The 19,799-nt window shown below is 49.8% G+C and overlaps 2 protein-coding genes across 2 annotated transcripts; one reads left to right on the top strand and one right to left on the bottom strand.

The window, feature by feature from the left end:
• Window positions 1-344: 344 nt before the first annotated feature.
• Window positions 345-11,685, top strand: ATF1 (activating transcription factor 1). Its single transcript, XM_062511086.1, has 8 exons — window positions 345-433; window positions 4,737-4,853; window positions 6,093-6,221; window positions 7,443-7,543; window positions 7,851-7,981; window positions 8,613-8,792; window positions 8,871-9,030; window positions 9,893-11,685. The coding sequence occupies exons 2-8, from the start codon at window positions 4,740-4,742 to the stop codon at window positions 10,035-10,037; spliced, it is 960 nt and encodes a 319-aa protein (XP_062367070.1). The 5' UTR covers window positions 345-433; window positions 4,737-4,739; the 3' UTR covers window positions 10,038-11,685.
• A 2,684-nt stretch (window positions 11,686-14,369) lies between these two features.
• On the bottom strand, window positions 14,370-19,477 carry TMPRSS12 (transmembrane serine protease 12). Its single transcript, XM_062511027.1, has 5 exons — window positions 19,381-19,477; window positions 18,180-18,378; window positions 16,942-17,213; window positions 15,780-15,922; window positions 14,370-14,615 (listed from the first exon to the last, which is right to left on the bottom strand). The coding sequence occupies exons 1-5, from the start codon at window positions 19,475-19,477 to the stop codon at window positions 14,370-14,372; spliced, it is 957 nt and encodes a 318-aa protein (XP_062367011.1).
• Window positions 19,478-19,799: the final 322 nt, after the last annotated feature.

Raw genomic sequence — 19,799 nt, 5'->3', positions numbered from 1 at the left:
CCCGTCCCGGCCGCGTTCGCTAACACCCGGCCGCACTGCGCTTTACCCTGTTCCCCGCGCGGGGCCCTCAATATCGGCAATATCGGCAATATCGTGATTTTTTCGGCGGCGAGCGCGATCCCGATTGCGGAGAGCGCGGGCCTCCCACCTGCGGGGGGCGCCGTCTCCGCGCCGGGCCCGCGAGCGGCGCTCTGCCGCCTCCTCTCTATGGTACGGCCGGGCGGGGCCGGCTCCAGGCGGCCGCTCTAGCCCGGCGCCCGCGCGCTCCGCGCCGCTGGGGCTCTATGGCGGGGGCCCCTGGGCGCGCACTCTATGGTCGCGGCCCGCCCCCCCCGCCGGCGCCGCTTCCCTGAGGCGGAACCGGGCCGGGACCGGGGCCGGGACCCGGCGGCGGCTCCGGCGCTCCCCACGCGCGGCCCCGCGGGGCTCTGAGGTAAGCGCGGGCTGGGGAGGCCGCCCCGTCCCCTTCGGCCCGCCCGCTGCTTTCCCCGTCCGCCCCCGCGGGCCGTGAGGGGACGGGCACAGGCCGCGGCCTCGGCCCGGCGGCCGCTGCGGAAACCGCGGGGAGTTCCCAGCGCAGCCGGGCCCGAGGCGCTGCTCTGCGGCCTGGAGCTGCTGCCGGGCCCGCGCCCGCTCCCCCCGTGTCCCGCTCGCCTCAGGGATGGGGGGGAGAAATGGAGGCCTAGGGGTGATGGGGCCCATCCCGGTCCCGTATTCCCCCTCATAAAAGGGTTCTGGGGGGTGAGCTGGGGCGCCTCGTGTCCCGTGTCCCGCTCCCCTCGGGAATGGGGGGTCTGGGGCTGAGGAGCGGCTCCAGCCGGTCCCGGCCAGCGGTGGCTGATCCCCGAGTCCTGCCGGTGACAAACTCGGCTTTATCGTACCTGGACCGCCGGTAATGGGCGTCCTTACCTGTCCTCTATGAATTTTGCCCCAGACCCCTGTCTGAGCCTTGGCTTGCAGTGCTCGGTGAGGGTCGGGTGGATCCAGGGCGGCGGGATAGAAATGATTTCTGGGCTGTTTTTATCTCACAACCATGCGATCCCTGACGCGGATAGAATATTGACATTTTTAGGCTGCAGTGTTAACTTCTGAAGGTCCTGTCAGGGGATGTTCCTGCACAGGTTGGTGCTGGGTGTGGGGGGGAGTGGGGAGCGGGAGAAATGCTGTGAGGAAAGTGCACCTCAGTTTAAGTTTTAAGGAATAACTTCGTGTGTTTGTGGACTGGAATCTGGAGCGGGCACGTTGACTCGGGACAGCTCACTTGTTCTCTGGCACATCTGGTGGGATGTGCTGCCCTTTGCTCTGTCTTTTACTGATTTCTGGGGGGGGGGGAGGGGAATGGAATTCTGTCAGTTTTCTGGGTGAGCAAATTTTCTCCAAGTGTCTTAATGGCAAGATTAGGTAAATAATATTTTCACTGCTGAGAGCAGCTGATTTTGAGGACCCCAAATTCCTCCAGATTACTTAAATGTCATTTAAGAAAACGTTTTGAAAGCCCATTGTACAATTGTAAATGTCAGAATTTGATTCCTGTCACTATTTGAGAATAAAATTCTGTGTCAAATATTCCTTGATTTCTGACATTATAAAAAACATAATCAGTTGGCTCTTACGATATTTCAGTGATGAAACATCATTCAAACCCTTCCTCTACTCAGTTTGCATGGGCAAAACAGAGCTTGTTTTTTTTTTCCTCTGGGGCTCTGTGTAGCATTTTGGGGGATTTACAGAATTAGGGAATCAGTGGAAGTTGTGAGAATGTTTTCTCTTTTTTAATTAATGTGTTTCTGGTGGGTTTGTGTGGTGCTGCATGCACACTGAGGCCCGTGGCATTTGGAGGGTGGCTGTGAACTTTGAGAAATGAAATGTGCCCCGATGAACCGTGACATTCCTGTTTATGTTTCAAAGGAAGGTGGTTTTGAGGCTCAGGTTTGAAGTAGGATGAGTTTTCTTGGCTGGAGGGAGATGATGCCCAGAATTTTAGGAGTCCTTAAAGCAAATTTTATGAGCTGCCTTTGCAAAATCCTTTCAATTAAATGACTTGAGGTGGAGCTGCATGGAGACTTTGGGTTTACTGTGAGAATCATCACCCTTACCTGTCTGGTTATAAAAAAAAGTGGTGTTTGTACAGATTGGGACACTAAAACCTTGGGTGTTGCTCCTGTTGTCAGTGCTGTGTGACAGCAAAATTCTTCCTTCACCCCAAAGAGAGCATCTGCTTTCAGCTAAATAAATTCAGTTCAGCTGTCAGAGCAGTTTTACCTGGGGGTGGCTGTGCTCAGGTATTAACCTTTTTGGTGCTTCTTGTCAGAGCTCGAGACCTGCAGGCTGAGGTTTTTCCTTGGAACTTCTCTCTTTCAGACAGGTAGATACCAATCTCTGTCTCGCAGGTGGCAATTCCAGGGGAAATTCCTGGTTTTCCAGCTAAATAGAGTTAAATAAAAGCATGGGAATCTTGTGTGACACTCACATCCCCAGAGGCTGTGAGTTGCAGGACTAATTTCTGTCTTGTTGCAATCCTTGTGCTAAATCTTTTTATGGATTGATGTTGGATGAAAAATTAGATATTCCAGAGCAAGCAGCGATGAATTAAACTCAGAACTCCTACTTCCAGTGGGAAATACTTTATCTTTTATTCCTGTAAGCACAACTTCACACCAGTGAGAGAAAGGTCAGCAAACCCCTCTGGGGTGTTTATCTGGGGGGGTTTTATTGATTTCACTGTTTCTTGCAGGCTGTTTTGAGTCTTTTATGGGAAAGAAAGGTAGAGAAACTAAAAGCAGAGAGCAGGGAGGGCGGGCTGTGGTTTAGCACTACAGAAATGAATGGAGTTTCTGTAGCACTGGAAATGTATTGTCATTTTTGTTGCTGCCTGGATTTCGATTTGAGGGGCCCTGGTTACCTGGGACACTTTGCAAGGTGCAAAACGTAGATTTCTTTTTTTAATAAAAGTTAAAACTGCTTTTGAGTACAGACCAAGTCGTGTCCGTTGCAGGTTTGTCATGAATTCTGCTCCTGATGTTGAAGTGGTTGATGTTTGCAGCCGTGAGGGTGTTGGGAAGCTGCATCATTGGCTGGAGGTTTGGTCTGTGCTGTAAAGGACACATGGAGCCATGGGTTTATTTGGGCTGGGAGAAAACCTTAAAGGAATTTCATTCCAACCTCCTGCCTGGATCACCTTCCCGTATTCCAGGTTGCTCCAAGCCCTGCCCAGCCTGGCCTTGGGCACTGCCAGGGATCCGGGGCAGCCCCAGCTGCTCTGGGCACCCTGTGCCAGGGCCTGCCCACCCTCCCGGGGAGGAGTTCCTTCCCAGTATCCCATCCAGCCCTGCCCTCTGGCAGTGGGAAGCCATTCCCCCTTTTCTCGTCACTCCAGGCCTTGTAAATGATCTCTGTCCATCTTCCCTGCAGCTCCTTCAGGTACTGCAAAGGCACAATTAGGTTACCCTGAACTTCTCTTTTCCAGGCTGAACAATCCCAATTCTCACAGCAGAGCTGCTCCATCAGTCACAGTTTCTTTTATCACCAATTTTGTCCTCACAAAGCCCTTCTTTAGTAATTTTTTTTTTTTTTTGGAGTCCTGCAGCAGGACCCCTCAGAGCAGGAGCAGGACTCTGCTCTTGGTTGACTCTTCCCCCGGGAGTGTTCATTGGGCTGCCGTGCTGTGGTTCAGCTCAGCAGGGAAAAATCAATGACTCACATTTCCACAGAAAGAAATGTAATTTCCAGTCTCATAGCAACTGTCCTTTCAACACTTTCAAACCTTCTGTGACAAAATGTTTAACACTCACCCATCAGCTTTTAATGCTCCAGGCTGGTCCACCCACTCCCCCCAGCTGAAACCTGCATTTGTGCATCCCTGAATTCCCCAGAACCCGAGGGGGGATGCTGGCAAGACGTTGAACAGTTAAATATAAAACCTTAGACATGAGAGAAGTGTTGCTGATTGCATTACATCAAGACAGAGTGACTCTTAAAATTCAAAACTGTGTTCTCTTCACTTTGATTTGAGTCCCTGGTTTGTTTTTATACACCTTCAGATAGTTTAAAATAGGTTTGGCTGGTAGCTTGGCTAAAACATTTTTGGAAATTATCTTACTTAAAGATATTCTTTAGTGTAAAGAATCTTGGTTTTCTTCAAACTGAAAGAGAGCAGGGTTAGATGGGATATTAAGAATTGGACATTAATGGGATATTAATAGGATGGTGAGGCCCTGGCACAGGGGCCAGGGCTTCCCCTGGATCCCTGGCAGTGCCCAAGGCCAGGCTGGACAGGGCTTGGAGCAGCCCTGGGACAGGAAAAGGTGTCCCTACCATGGCAGGGGATGGCACTGGATGGGATTTAAGGTCCCTCCCAACCCAAACCAGTCCATGATTCCACGGTTCTGTGTGTCCTGTACAGCACAGACCAGCCCTGTTGTATGCCTGCCTGGCACTCCTGCTGTTCCCAGGCCTCGGGAGGTGACCCCAGGTGTGGGGCTTCACCTGTGGAGCAGGGCAAGGTCCCTCCCCAGTGCCCCCTTGAGGAGGCACAGAAGCACTGGGGGTGTCGATGGGAAGTGATAAAAATCCAGGCTGTGCCTTAATAATGGTGACATTGGAGAGCAAAAAGCTCATTCATCATGTCCCAGTGAGCCCAGAATCATCAGGCACTGGGGTATAAAACACTGGTGGAACTGGGCACCTGTCTGCTGTCCAAATTGATCTCTAACTGGATTTAACTGGTTTTCTCCTAGCTGATGATGGAAGAGGTGCACAAGGGTGGCAGCAGCAGCAGCTCTGTTACGTCCCAGCCCTCAGCTGTACAAGGTACAACCCTCCAGGCAGCTCAGCTCTCTCATATTGCTCAACAGGTAAAAAGCCTGGGCTGGATCTCAGCAAACATTTCAGGGAGTTCAGAGCCAGTTTTTATGTGCTACAAACGTTTTTAGAAGCGCTCAGAGAAGAAAAAGCAGAAAAGAGGCTAAGAAAAATGGGTTTGTTTGATGGTGGATGACATAAAATTAATTCAAAAGTGTTAAAAAGCTAATGTTTTTGTTTGTACAGTGCAGAAGTGCAGCCCAGATTTAGGGGTAGTCAACAACAGGAGCTGCTCAGGAATAAAATGAGGGTCTGCTTTAATTTTTTTCCTTAGAAAAAGCATTTCCAACTCTTTTTGTAGTAGCAGCAATCCTGGGTACTCAGCACCATGGAAACACTTGGATTTCAGCCCAACATGAATATATTTAATAAACCATATCAACTTGAATATTTGAGATTCTTCCTCCAAGGTAACATCCCTGTCAGAGCTTCAACCTGAATCCCTTAGAACTGGTGAAAGAGTGAATTCTTTCAGGAGGCTTTTCCCCAGGAAAAGCAACGTTTTGCAGCTCATCCACTGTTTATCCTGTGGAAGCAACTGGGATTTTGATGCAAAATGTAGATATAGGAGAGGGGAAAATATCAGCAGGTTTATCCTGATGTTTGTTTCCAGGCTGGTTTCCTGATCTGTTTTTATATAAAGTTCAGATTGTCTCTTAATATTGTGAGTTATGATACAAAAGTAGCAGTAAATGGGAATTCAGCTGTGTGTATTTTAATGATCCCTTCATCTTCTCATGTATTTCAGATTAATAAAAGTAGTGAAGAAATTTCATGGCAGAGGTGGTTATTTACTTACAGTCTACATCTACAACTTGAATTATTTTTGTTTTGTGAACACATGGAAATGTGAACAATATAAATTGAATTTAAATGCAAAGACTTGTGCGAGTTCAACATCAGAACTACAAACCCTCTAGGAAGCTGAAGCATTTTCCTGTTTTTAATATATTACATAATATCACATATTTGATTATGTGACACCATACTACATTTGATTTTTCTCCAACCGAAGGAAATAATGAACTGTTTCAGCCTTTTTCTTATGCAAATAATGTCTAAAAAACGTGCATCTTTAAAGGTACTTCGGTGACTTAATTAGAATTAAAATAAGCTGCTAATGCAGGTTCTCCACCAGTTTTCCTACACGTGTTGCACTTCCTCAATCCTGTGGCACAAAGATTTTACTGATGGTTTCAGAGGTTTTACTGATGTTTTTTGGTCTGTTGTAGATGTCTCTCAGAGGTTCTGCTCCCCTCACAGTGGTTCAGCTTCCTGGAGAGCAAGTCCAGGTCCAGGGAGTCATTCAGACAGCTCAATCCTCCTCTGTGATCCACTCCCCTCAGGTGCAAACCGTGCAGGTAACTCCAGAATGGCTTCCAGTTCCCCACATCTGCAGTTATGTAGGTGAGAAGGTGTGCAGAGGCTTCTCTGACCCAGCTGCCTCTGTGCCCTGCTGTAAGGGACAGTGAGCAATCCTGGGACAGCCCTGGGGGATCCCTCATCCTTCCTTTGGAGTCAAAATGAAACCATTTGATGTCACCTCCCTTTAATAAAACATCCAGTCCACAGCTCTGTAGCTGGTGCCTTGGCAGTCAGGTGGGGTCTGACACTCAGAGGAGGGGAGTGGGGAATAAGAGAATAATTCAGTGGATTAAAATGAGTGTTTGGGAAAGGTGGAGCTGCCTGAAGGGGAATGAGCTGCTGGGTGCTCTCTCGTGCTCTAACTCCCTTCTGGTGGTACCCAGCTCTCTGCTTGTGTCTCTTACTCACCTCCCATGTGATTTTTGTAAGAGTCCCTTCCAAGAGGTACCCAGGGAGTTCAGTGAGTCTGTTCCTGCTCCACTCAATCCCTGCTGCAGAACCCTTGGGGACCTGGAGGTTCTCTGGGAAGTGGCTGCCCTGACTGCCCTAAAACCCAGCAGTTTGTCCCTGAGCCTTGTCCCACACCCCTCGATAAGCCATGAGAAGCAGAGCTGGCAGGGATTGCCAGCTGTCAGTGCTGACAAAACCATCAGGGCAGGGAGAGGAGAATGTGTCACTGCTGAAAGCACTCAAGCATCTGCATGGGCTGGTGCTTGGTGCTCGTGCCTGTTAAATCTCTTTCCTTTTCCTTCCCCCTGGTTGCACAGTCTGCACTGACTGGATTCATTCCTTTTCTGTAATTTATGAACATTGTGGCCTTGTTGGGGGGAAAAAAAAGTACAACGCAAGCAGGTTTTTTTTCCCTGCTGATCATAGGCTGCTCTGTCTCTGCAGTTCAGTGAGAGGCTTTTCCCAGAGCTCTGTGCATTCCTCTGCACTCAGTTACTGGCACACGGATAAGAACAAATAAATGTTTTGTTCACTAATAAGGAGCATCAGAGACAAAATAAGACTTTGAACTGGATGAGCACACAGTGGAATAAAGAAAATTGTAGATAGTACTTTGCATATTTACTCCCTGATATGCTGCTACCTTAAATATGATTTTCATTGCACTTTCACATTCTCACCAACAAACCCCACTACTCCTCTTCTACATAAAAGATTCCAGGTGCTTTCTGTGTTTGAACTGGTATTCCTGTTCCCTTTCTCACCAGGTCTCTTCTTTATCTGAGAGTGAGGATTCTCAGGATTCCTCAGACAGCATTGGCTCCTCACAGAAGGCTCGAGGCATCTTGGCTCGTCGTCCATCCTACCGGTAATGGTGTGACACAAACTTGGTGTTTTTATTTGGAACCAAAACAGCAGCCTCTTCCCATGGTTCTCAGCATTCTGCTGCCCTCCAGGTTGTTTCCTTTCCCTTGAAACACTCAGTGAATCTGTATTCATGCACTGAACGTTCTGAGCTGTCATTGCTGTGAGGAAACTTTGACTCCGCTAACTGGAGATTGACCTCAGCAGGATTTTGTACAGGGCAGAATGTTCACCAGCTGTAATTTTTAATCAGTTGTATCATTTTAATGAAGTGAGGAGTGCAGTCAAATGTCAAACTCCTTTTTTCACAGAAAAATTTTGAAGGATCTTTCTTCTGAAGACACACGGGATAGAAAAGGAGATGAGGAAAGTCCTGGGGTCTCCACTGTCACCTCCATGTCTGTTCCCACTCCCATCTACCAGACAAGCACTGGACAGTACAGTACGTGACCCAAAATTTCCTCACTTTTTTCCTTCAACTTGCCTCAGAATACAGGTTTCATTAAATATTTGAGTAATATGAAGGATGGAAGTTGGTTATTATTTAGCAGTCAATAAAGTTGGTACGCGGAAGTGACTGGTATCTACAGACTTCAGATAAACTCAGTGCTTTGTAATTTTAATTTATTGCACATTTAAGACATTTAGGGGTGTTGGTATGGAGCACACAGTGGTTCTTGGCTGGATTTAATCCAACATGTCAGTGATGTATGTATGTATGTGTGTGTATATATATATATATATATCACAGGCTGCACTAAAAGGCTCCTGTGGTATCAGAGAGGTACAAAAATTAGGAATTGTTCCTTTGATGTTCCCACTTGGTGTTCATGGTGCTCCTCCCCTCCCTGTGAGGGTGGGCAGGCCCTGGATCCCTGGCAGTGGCCAAGGCCAGGCTGGACAGGGCTTGGAGCAGCCCTGGGACAGAGGAAAAGGTGTCCCTGCCATGGCAGGGGTGGCACTGGATGAGCTTTAAGGTCCCTCCCAAGCCAGCCCATTCTAGGATCCTGTGTTCACCTGTATTTTACACTGCACACCTACAAACCCTCCTGTCCATGTGCCTTCCCTCCCAGTTGCCATCGCAGCCAACGGGCTCCAGCTGGCAGGGCCGGGGGCAGACGGGGTGCAGGGGCTGCAGACTCTGACCATGGCCAACACCAGCAGCTCCCAGCCTGGGACCACCATCCTGCAGTACGCCCAGACCTCGGATGGACAGCAGATCCTGGTGCCCAGCAACCAGGTGGTGGTGCAGAGTGAGTACACCTGGGGACCCGGTTACACCCCTGTCGCCTGAGTGCCACCTGCTAATGCTGCCCCTTTGTGTGCCCTAGCTGCCTCCGGGGACATGCAGACCTACCAGATCCGAACCACGCCCACCACCTCCTCCCTGCCCCAGACCGTGGTGATGACATCCCCTGTCACTCTGACATCGCAGACGAGCAAGACAGATGATCCCCAGCTGAAACGAGAGATCAGGCTGATGAAGAACAGGTGAGTGAGTGCACCTGAGCTGCTGGGGGTGCTGAGTTTACTGTGCTGGGGTCATGCAGTCACTGAGCTTGGAAAAGACCTCCGGGATCAGGAAGTCCAACCTGTGACAGATCCCCACCAGAGCACTGAGTGACACCTCCAGGGGTGGGAGCTCCACCACTGCCCTGGGCAGCCCCTTCCAGTGCCTGACCACCCTTCCCATGGAGAAATTCCTGCTGATGTCCAGCCTGAGCCTCCCCTGGCCCAGCCTGAGGCTGTTCCCTCTCCTCCTGTCCCTGTTCCCTGGGAACAGAGCCCAACCCCCCTGCCCCTCATTTCAGGGAGTTGTGAGGAGGGAGAAGGTTCCCCCTGATCCTTCTTTTCTCCAGGCTTGAGCCCCTTTCCCAGCTCCTTCAGGAGTTCTCCAGCCCCTTCCCCAGCTCCATTCCCAGCTCTGGATACGCTCCAGCCCATCCATATTTGTGTTGCAGTGAGGGAGGGGTCTCAGCAGCGTCCAGCACAGGGGGCAATCCCTGCCCTGGTCCTGTGCCACACCATGGCTGGTACAGCCCAGGTGTGCTTGGCCTCCTTCCCCACCTGAACACACCTGGGCTTGTGGGAGACTGTGACCCAGTCGTGGGAGATGGTGACCCAAACATGCTCCCTTGAGTCTCACAGTGTGGAGAAACCAAAAGTGGGTTTCCCCTGCAGATTGGCTGCCTTGGGTGTTACCAAATCCTGCAGAACTCCCTGCTCTCCTCAGGCACTTTTGCCTTGGTTTTGTTCCTCACTGCACTTCCAGCTCTCTCATGTTGGTCAATATTGTCGTGTTTAGGAAATAGATCTCACAGCTAAAGTCAAGAACTCTGCTTCTCTGTTGCAGAGAAGCTGCCCGGGAATGCCGTAGGAAGAAGAAGGAATATGTGAAATGTCTGGAAAATCGAGTGGCAGTCCTGGAAAATCAGAACAAAACTCTAATTGAAGAGCTAAAAACTTTGAAAGATCTTTACTGTCATAAAAGTGTGTAAGAAGAGAAGGTAAAAACCTTTGGGGACTGGTGAAATATCAGAGGAGATTTTTTTTTTTTATACTGAATTTTTTAAACTAGATGAAAGGTCAAAAAATGAAACTTTTCTACCTAGATTTCACAGCTCAAAGACTCTATAGATTTTCTTTACAACATGTTGGTGACAAAGTACAAACAGGAAACAAGAAAACCTCACCAAAATTCCTGCTGGCACAACTGGAAACTGATAAATTCAAGATTGCAGCTACAGTGGAAGGACATGTGGCGAGGCAGGTGATGAGAGTTTCTTTGAAAATTCCTATGAATACCTCTGATAAGGGAGGTAAAATTTGGTTGCAAAGAAAACATGAATGAAACAGAATCCTTGCCATAGCTGACATTATTAGTAACGTTTATAACCAGTGTATGTTTTGATTTCTTACTCTTTTTCAAGCCTTTTCCCTTCAGTTATTTGTCTGTAAATATTTTTATTTTAACCTGTAAGTTGGTATTTACAGGTACAGATGATAAAAAAGCTGATACTTTGCTCGAGATATAAATTATGTTTTTACTCTTTCTCAGATGACAATTGAAAAAGTTGGGATGATTTTTTTTCCATGTTTGCTGTGTTTATCAGATTGGGGAAGGATCTGCAGAAGGCAGCAAGAGGCTTGGTCCTGGAAATGACTGAGGCAGGGAAAATTGTGTTGATTTTCTTAGAAAACTGTGTTGATTTTCTTAGAAAACTGTGTTGATTTTCTTAGACAATTCAACACATCCGTGATTTTAAAGCACAGTGGGAGGGACAAGGACTGGTAACAAAAGTTCTCAAGAATTTCTGAGATTAAACTTCTGAAAGTTTTTATTTTTGCAAGAGTTTGTTCTTAGTTCTGGGCATGAGAAACATCAATCATTGAAAATTAAACTGTGTGCTGATCATATTTAAACACTCAGTGCTTGTCCTGGCCAGGGATTCTCCCAGGTTTTGGAACGTGAAACCAAATAGAAGAAAAATGATGTAGTAAAAAATGGAAGATCTATACCAAAGGGTTATGAAGTTCTAATCTCTGGTTTATTGCTGGAAGTAGAAAATTACAATTTCCAGCCTAATTTTGTAAGGTAGGAGCTATTTTGCAAAGTAATGGTGTCTTTGTAAGCAAATTCTATATTGCAAACAGGGAGATGGTTGGTATATTTTGTAGCTAAATTGTGATCTTTACAAAACCTGAAATTGAGTTTCTATACCTATTTTGACAGTTTATATCTTTCATTTTAGTAACCAAATGAAATATTTTGTGAACCAGATTTTCAAGGATATATTTTTATGGACAGTACAAAGTCAAATGAGATCCTCTTTGGTGTAGGAGATACTTGAATTAATTTTGTATGTCTGTAGGCAACTTGCAGAAAAAATGGATCCTAAAGAATATTGGGGGGAAAAAAAAAGAGAAAAAAAAATTAGGGCTTTTTACTCCCCAGAGTAAATATCTGCACATTAGATCTCATTGTGTCAAAGAGTCCAGTTTGTACAATTTTAATTCGTTTTGGGTGAAAATCAAAAGTTTGACATGATCAGAACTCCTTTACCTGGGGAATCTCCACTTTTGGAGATCCCCAGAGCTGTCTGGCTGTGGGCCTGGTGGGCAGGACATGGTCCTGGTGAGGACACAGTCCTGGGCAGGATGTGGTCCTGGTGGCCAGGATGTGGTCCTGGTGGCCAGGATGTGGTCCTGGTGGTCAGGCTGTGGTCCTGGTGGTCAGGCTGTGGTCCTGGTGGCCAGGATGTGGTCCTGGTGGTCAGGATGTGGTCCTGGTGGTCAGGATGTGGTCCTGATGGTCAGGCCGTGGTCCTGGTGGTCAGGCCGTGGTCCTGGTGGTCAGGCTGTGGTCCTGGTGGTCAGGCCGTGGTCCTGGTGGTCAGGCCGTGGTCCTGGTGGTCAGGCCGTGGTCCTGATGGTCAGGCCGTGGTCCTGGTGGTCAGGCTGTGGTCCTGGTGGCCAGGATGTGGTCCTGGTGGTCAGCATGTGGTCCTGGTGGTCAGGCCGTGGTCCTGGTGGTCAGGCCGTGGTCCTGGTGGTCAGGCTGTGGTCCTGATGGTCAGGCCGTGGTCCTGGTGGCCAGGATGTGGTCCTGGTGGCCAGGATGTGGTCCTGGTGGCCAGGATGTGGTCCAGGTGGTCAGGATGTGGTCCTGATGGTCAGGCCGTGGTCCTGGTGGTCAGGCCGTGGTCCTGGTGGCCAGGATGTGGTCCTGGTGGCCAGGATGTGGTCCTGGTGGTCAGGATGTGGTCCTGGTGGCCAGGATGTGGTCCTGATGGTCAGGCTGTGGTCCTGGTGGTCAGGATGTGGTCCTGGTGGTCAGGATGTGGTCCTGGTGGTCAGGCCGTGGTCCTGGTGGTCAGGCCGTGGTCCTGGTGGCCAGGATGTGGTCCTGGTGGTCAGGCCGTGGTCCTGGTGGCCAGGATGTGGTCCTGGTGGTCAGGCCGTGGTCCTGGTGGTCAGGCCGTGATCCTGATGGTCAAGATGTGGTCCTGATGGTCAGGATGTGGTCCTGGTGGTCAGGCCGTGGTCCTGGTGGTCAGGCTGTGGTCCTGGGCAGGTGCTGTAGGTGACTGCAGTGCTTCTTGCATGAGTAAAAAACCATTTCCAATGCTGGGATTGAATCCTGCTTCCAGTTCTGTCAACGGGAATTGCACGATGGACTGTGAGAGCTCCGTGTGTGTCGTGCTAGCTCACATCTGGATGGAATTCCAAGCTGTGCTCCCTCCCTGGATGTGTAATGCTTATCCCATGGTCAATCAGTATTTGTGATTCCTTTGGAAATTAATGGACTTGTAGCAAGCAGAGCTCTTTGCCATGAGGAATCTGCATTCCACAATCTCCTGGTTAGTGGGCTAGAAAAGGATTTATTTTTTTCCCCTGAAGTTCCTAAGTCTCTGATTGTTGTGGGCGTGAGTCCCAGTGCGTTTCCTTGAGGCCAGGCTAGAGTGTGACTCCTGGTCGTCATCGTGTCAGAAAAAAAGCTTTGTGGTACATCAGAAATAAGGTTGGGAAAGTCCTAAACTGAGGGAGCTGCTCCTGGAGAGGTGTTGGTGTGTCCTGGTTCTTTGGAGGAATTCCAGGAGAATGGAACAGCCTGGAACGTGCACCTCAGAGAACTGGACCTTCCCTCAGCTCTTTGTAACCTGGCATGTGGAAGAGGGTTTGACCTGCAGTTCTGAACTGCTTTGGGAACTCTGTGGTAGCTGATCCTCACTGTGTTCTCTTATTTTTTTCTTTTGTAATATGGAACAGTAATAAACAAAAACTATCAAGTGTTAAGATTGTAAAAACCTGGTGGCCAATTCTTCTTGTATCCAGCAAGGGAAGCACCTGTCCTGCCAGACACACCAGGAGTCAATTTTTATACTCTTAAAATCATGTGCTGGAAAGAACAGCTGGTTTTTCATCATGGGAATATTAAACAGTAACATGAGTTTGTTCTTCAAGCACTGATTATCAAGTTCTTAGTTTGGATTTACTTTCAAATCTCGATTTTAAAGAGTAAAATCTCATTCCTGAGGGTAAGAGATGCAGCAGCTGATGCTGTTCTGCTGGTTGGTTCCAAACAGTCCGTGCTTTCCATGAATTGTAAATATTTGTTGAAACAATTAATGGTTGCAAATTTTGATCTTGGTAAATAAAGTCGCTAAAATATTATAATTCTGATGGTGCCTATTTATTTGTAATGAAGTTAGAGCTGCAGTGGTGGCAACCAGGTATGAACACCTGTGTGGATCGAGTCATACGACAGCCAGGAATAAATAATAGTCAGTTTTAGTGGATGAAATGGCACTTGTGTACACCTGCCAGTGCTAAAAACCATGAGTGCAGAGCAGCTTTTAACTTCCTGCAGGGTTTTTTTTACCTTCTTAGTTTTCAATAAGCTGAGCCACAGTTAAGGTTTGGTTAATTAAATGGTTAATTAAAACCTTCGTGTGCTCTGCTGGTTTTTACCCGGCAGAGGGAGCATCTGCCATCCCCAAACCCTGGTGGCGTCACTGAGTGTATTTAACCCTCTGATGGCTGGAAAAAGCACAGAAATAGGGTGGCAAGAAAGTGTTTCCAGTTGATGACATTTCTCTGTTCAATTTTCCTTATTAGTGCCGAGGCTGTTACTGTCTCCTGTCAGTGTGGATATCAGAGGCAGGAAACAAAAAAATACAATGGCAAACATAACTCCTAAAAAGTAAGTGCACATCCTTTGACTCTTGGTTTTATTGGGAGTCAGGAGGGAGCTGGTTTTTTTTGTTTTTCCCAAGCTTTTTCAGGCAGGACAGACCTCCACGAGGACCACACGATGTTGGTTTACCCCTTTACAAAATCTGTGCCAGCACTGTGTGTACCACAGGCAGGAGGACGGTGAGTGCGGTGCTCACGGGGTTCTGAGTCTTGTTAATCAGCAGAAGTTTTGCTTTTATCCACGTTCTGTACTGGGACAGGCGCACGTAGATCCCGGGGTACCTGGGGCGGCCACAGCCCACCCCGAAGCTGGCGATGCCAATGAGGTAGTACTGGTCACTGTCAGGGTGGTAACACACCAAGGGGCCCCCGCTGTCACCCTACAAATGAACACCACAAAAACCAGCAGCTTGTAAGGGTTTCCTTGCAGGGAATAATTCAGGTAGTGATCAGTCTATTTTTTAGATTTATTTTAAGCAGCTCAGTTAACTGGACAGTTATAATGATGGTAATGTGTGGGGCAGTAGAGTGGAAAACTCAAAATCTGGTGGTGCTGAAAGACACAAAATGAGCATCCCTGAGGTTGGAAAGGCCCTTCAAGACCATCGAGTCCAACCTCTGCCTGATCCCCACCTTGTCACCAGCTCAGAGCACCGAGTGCCACCTCCAGTCATTCCTTGGACACCTCCAGGGATGGGGACTCCAAACCTCCCTGGGCAGCCCTTCCATGGAGAAATTCCTCCTGATTCTGGTCAGGACACTGCACTGAACACGGCCCCAGGCCTTGCACTGCTTCAGTGTCTTTTAACTCTGCTTCTGTTGTTTTCTCTCTGCACCTTTTCATGCCTAAACCTAAACCTTCACTCCTCACTTAATTGGGGAATTTGTCCACACGGCCTGGAAGCTCCAAGAGACGCAGTAAGGAAAACACATCCTGTGTCTTGGCCCTGTCACCTGCTCAGGGAAAACTGCTGAGAGAAGCAGGTAGTGTATCAGACAAAGCACTTAGGATACATTATGGGCTTTAATTAAAAATGTCTCTGTGTCCCAGCTGGTGCTGCAGCTTCTGCCAGTGCTTTGGACCCGAGAACTGGCTTTTCCAAGAAAGAGGTGGTGATTGCTCAGGATTTAAACAAAAATCATGCCACGTCCCTGAGCCGCTTCCTAGAGCCCTATCCCTGAGCCTTATCTATGTCCAGTGCTGTTCCCCAGAGTAAGAACAGGTGAGACATACCTGCTTCACACACTGCATGGTACAGTGTCCAACGTTTTTATCATTTACTGACACCTCTGTGGCATGAATATGTTGCATTCTTCATCCTTTTCGTTCACCTATTCCTACCATCTTCCCAACAGCACCAGATCCTCTCTGTATATTTTTGTTTTACAATCACCATCCCACCCTTCTACGATTTCTTTGCATTTGACACGTTTTCCAGTTAGTATTTCTGCTGTTTTAATTAATTATGCTACAAACCACGATGGCTGCTGAGCCTCTGGCTTGGGAGTTGCAGGGAGGCAGGGGGCAGCAGGTCCCTTCTCACCTGGCAGGTGTCGGTGCCCCCGGCCCAGGCGCCGGCGCAGAGCACTTTGTCATCCACGAGCCCCGCGTACCCTTGGGAGCTGTTGCACAGGCTGGGAGGGAGGATTCCCACTTGGGCTTCTTTTAGCACAGATGAGGTTTTACCTTGAATGAAGAATGAGGAATTTAGAAAGGTGAAAAACGCTGGGGTGTATAGCAGTTTTACCATGTTTGTTTTTGTTTTTTGTTTCACCAGCCTATGTGTGTTCCTAGACATGTTTAGACATGGATATGACACAGACCCTGCCTGTTCCAAATGAATTGGAAAGTGCAGTGGGTTAAAGGTTTGAACACTTGGGTTTGATGTAGATTTTTAAATTCTTCCTCAGAAGAATCAGTGATAATACACCTGCCTTATCAAACAGGCTCATACAATCCCAGCTGACCCCAAAGCTCCCACACACGACACCAGCTGGCATTGAATTTGTGCCCAGTGGGAGTAAAAGGAGAACTGGAGGGGGTGTAGTCATTCTTAAATCCCATGGGAACCCCTCAGCTCACAACATGTGGCATCAGAATTGTTGCTTTTCAATAAAAGCTGTTTCCAGCAGCCCACATTGACCTGTGCCACAAATCTGAAATCAGCTGAGTTTATTTTCCTTTTTTTTTTTTTCCATGTCATACTTGGAAGAAAGGCTGGGAAATGTATTCCTGTGGTTACAGCTGTGTGGGATTGAAAATCCCTGAAAGCAGATCCTCACTGCAGAGTTGAATGTTGTATGAGATGACCATAAATTGAGCAAAGCCAGTCAGAATCTCAGAATGGTTTGGGTTGGGAGGAACCTTAAAGATCATCCAGTTCCAACCCCCTGCCCGGGGCAGCGACACCTCCCACTGTCCCAGGTTAATCCAAGCCCTGTCCAGCCTGGCCCTGGACACTTCCAGGGATGAGCAGCCACAGCTGCACTGGCCCATCTGTGCCAGACCCTCCCCACCCTCACAGGGAGGAATTTCTTCCCAATACCTAATCTCAACCTATCCTTCAGTTTGGAGCCATTCCCCCTTGAAAGATCAGGAAAGGCCTCTAAGATCCAAAGCGAGTTTGTGATTTTTGGGGAGCTGGAGCGGGCAGTACCCCGCCGTGTGCGGGTGAGGGTGTGCCCAGCCGTGCCAGAGCCCCGTACCCTTCTCTGCCGTGCGTCCCCAGCCGCTGATGTAGCAGTCGGAGCTGTTCTCCAGGGGCGGGACCAGGGCAGCTGGGGGCAGGCACATGGGCTGGATGGACCGGCTGTAGCGCACCGCTGATTTCAGCTCGAACATCGCCACGTCGTTCTCTAAGGTTTCCCTCTTGAACTGCGAGTGCACCATGATCCTCCTGATCCTCCTCCTTGCTGTGTACGCGCCGTGCTTCTGAAGGTTGTGCACGCCCAGGACGGCTCGCCAAGAACACGGATCCCTACGAGAGAAATCACGGGAGTTTTTACAATGGTTTAACCCTTTGTTTTCATACAATCATGGAATCCAGCAATGGGTTAGACTGGAGGTACATTAAAGCTCATTTCATCCCATCCCTGCCATGGCAGGGACACCTTCCACTGTCCCAGGCTGCTCCAAACCCTGCCCAGCCTGGCCTTGGGCACTTCCAGGGATCCAGGGGCAGCCACAGCTTCTCTGGGCACCCTGTGCCAGGGCCTCAGCACCCTCACAGGGTGATGAGAGAAATTTGTTCCCAATATTCCATCCATCCCTGTCTGCTTTTGCTAATCCACCTTTAGGAATATACATTGGGAATTCCATAGTAAATATTTCCTGGAACAAATCTACCTCATTACCATTCTGCCTATGTGAACACTCCCTTTCAGCACTGGTACCCAGAGTGTTCACCACTGGTACCCACAGTGTTCAGCCGTGGTACCCACAGTGTTCAGCACTGGTACTCAGAGGGTTCAGCACTGGTACCCACGGTGTTCAGCTGTGATACCCATGGTGTTCAGCCTGGTACCCAGAGTGTTCAACCATGGTGCCCATGATGTTCAGCACGGGTACCCAGAGTGTTCAGCACCGGTACCCAGAGTGTTCAGCACCGGTACCCAGAGGGTTCAGCCGTGGTACCCACGGTGTTCAGCACTGGTACCCATGGTGTTCAGCCGTGGTACCCACGGTGTTCAGCCATGGTATCCACGGTGTTCAGCTGTGATACCCATGGTGTTCAGCTGTGGTACCCACAGTGTTCACCACTGGTACCCAGAGGGTTCAGCCGTGGTACCCACGGTGTTCAGCACTGGTACCCAGAGTGTTCAGCCGTGGTACCCACGGTGTTCAGCACTGGTACCCAGAGGGTTCAGCCGTGGTACCCAGAGGGTTCAGCCGTGGTGCCCACGGTGTTCAGCACTGGTACCCAGGGGTCAGCCCCGGTACGTACGTCCGGCCGTCCACGCAGTGGCCGGCGGTGAGCACGGCTTTGCGGCTCAGCAGCACACCTCCGCACAGGTGCATGAACCGGACACCACCACGCAGCACCTGCAGGCTCACTACCCCTGGCCACGCTCCCTCTGGGGCCTCGTGGCCACCCACGATCCAGGACGCGGCGCTCCGGGCCAGCGGCAGCTGCTGATGACACTCTGCAAAATACATAATTAAAAAAAAAAAAAGAAAGAAAATGGGCTCCTTAGAGCACCTGGGGAGAAAAACTCAGCTTTTGGGGCACCTATGTGTTTATTGGTTGATCTTTTTTGCTCTTGTCTCAGGGTTTTTGTTTGGTTGGGTGTTTGGGGGTTTTGGTGAGTCTTTTTTGTTGCTGGTGGTGGTTTTGGGGGTTTTTTAAAATTTGGTTTGGTTTTGGATTTTTGGATGTCCAGCATCACCACAGCATAGGAAGGACATGGGCCTGTTGGAGATGAGGCCACTGAGTTGTTTAGAGGGATGGAGCAGATCTGCTGTGAGGAAAGGCTCAGAGAATTGTTCAGCCTGGAAGAAGAAACCAGGGTTGACTTAAGTGTGGCCTTCCAGTACCTAAAGGAGCTGCAGGAAAGATGGGAGAGAGATCATTTACAAGGGCCTGGAGTGCCAGGACAAGGGACCATGGCTTTAAACTGCCAGAGGACAGGGCTGGATGGAATATTGGGAAGGAATTGTTCCCTGTGAGGGTGGTGAGGCCCTGGCACAGGGTGCCCAGAGAAGCTGTGGCTGCCCCTGGATCCCTGGAAGTGCCCAAGGCCAGGCTGGACAGGGCTTGGAGCAGCCTGGGATAGTGGAAGGTGTCCCTGCCATGGCAGGGGTGACACCGGATGGGATTTAAGGTCCCTCCCTTCCAGCCAAAACCAATCCAGGATCTCTGTACTGCAGGACTCGCTGCCTCACAGATCGCAGCATCTGGGGATCGCGGGACTTGCTCAGCCGATGTGAACCACGGCATATTTATCTCACTAAGGTGTATTTCTTGTGTACAGATTTGCGGTTAAGCACGCTCAGTCGCTGCTGCTTTGCGAATTCCCCAGATTTCTGTGCAAACGAGAGGTTTTTCCTCACCCCCCCCCCCCCCCCCCTCCCACGCCGCTCCGCTCAGGCTCGCAGCCCCTTCCCCGACCCCTCCGCCCCGGCTCGGCCCCGCTGGGTCCCGCTACCGTCGACGGGGTCCTTGGGAGCCGCTGCCCCGGGCAGGGCTCCCGCGAGCAGCAGCAGCAGCAGCGGTAGCGGCAGCGCGGGCCGCGCCCGCTGCATCGCCGGTGAGGGGCGAAGATGGCGGCGGGGCCTGAGGGGAGCCCGCGGGGAACGGCCGGCGCCGCCACCGCCACGGGGACGTTGGGGCCTGAGGGGCCGGGCGGGAGCGCGGACCGAGAGCCGGCGAGGGGCGGCAGGGGCCGCCGTGCCCTCAGTCACTGCTGGCAGGGAACCCTAGCCCGGGTAAAGGGGCGAAGGGTTTGCCCTCAGCCGGGTAAAGGATCAAAGGGTTCGGCCTCAGCCGGGTAAAGGATCAAAGGGTTCGGCCTCACCTGGGTAAGGGACAAAGGGGTTCAGCCTCACCCAGGTAAAGGATCAAAGG

This window comes from Cinclus cinclus, chromosome 30, assembly GCF_963662255.1.
Source record: "Cinclus cinclus chromosome 30, bCinCin1.1, whole genome shotgun sequence".
Classification (NCBI taxonomy): Eukaryota; Metazoa; Chordata; class Aves; order Passeriformes; family Cinclidae; genus Cinclus; species Cinclus cinclus.
This window is presented reverse-complemented; position numbering and strand designations above follow the sequence as displayed.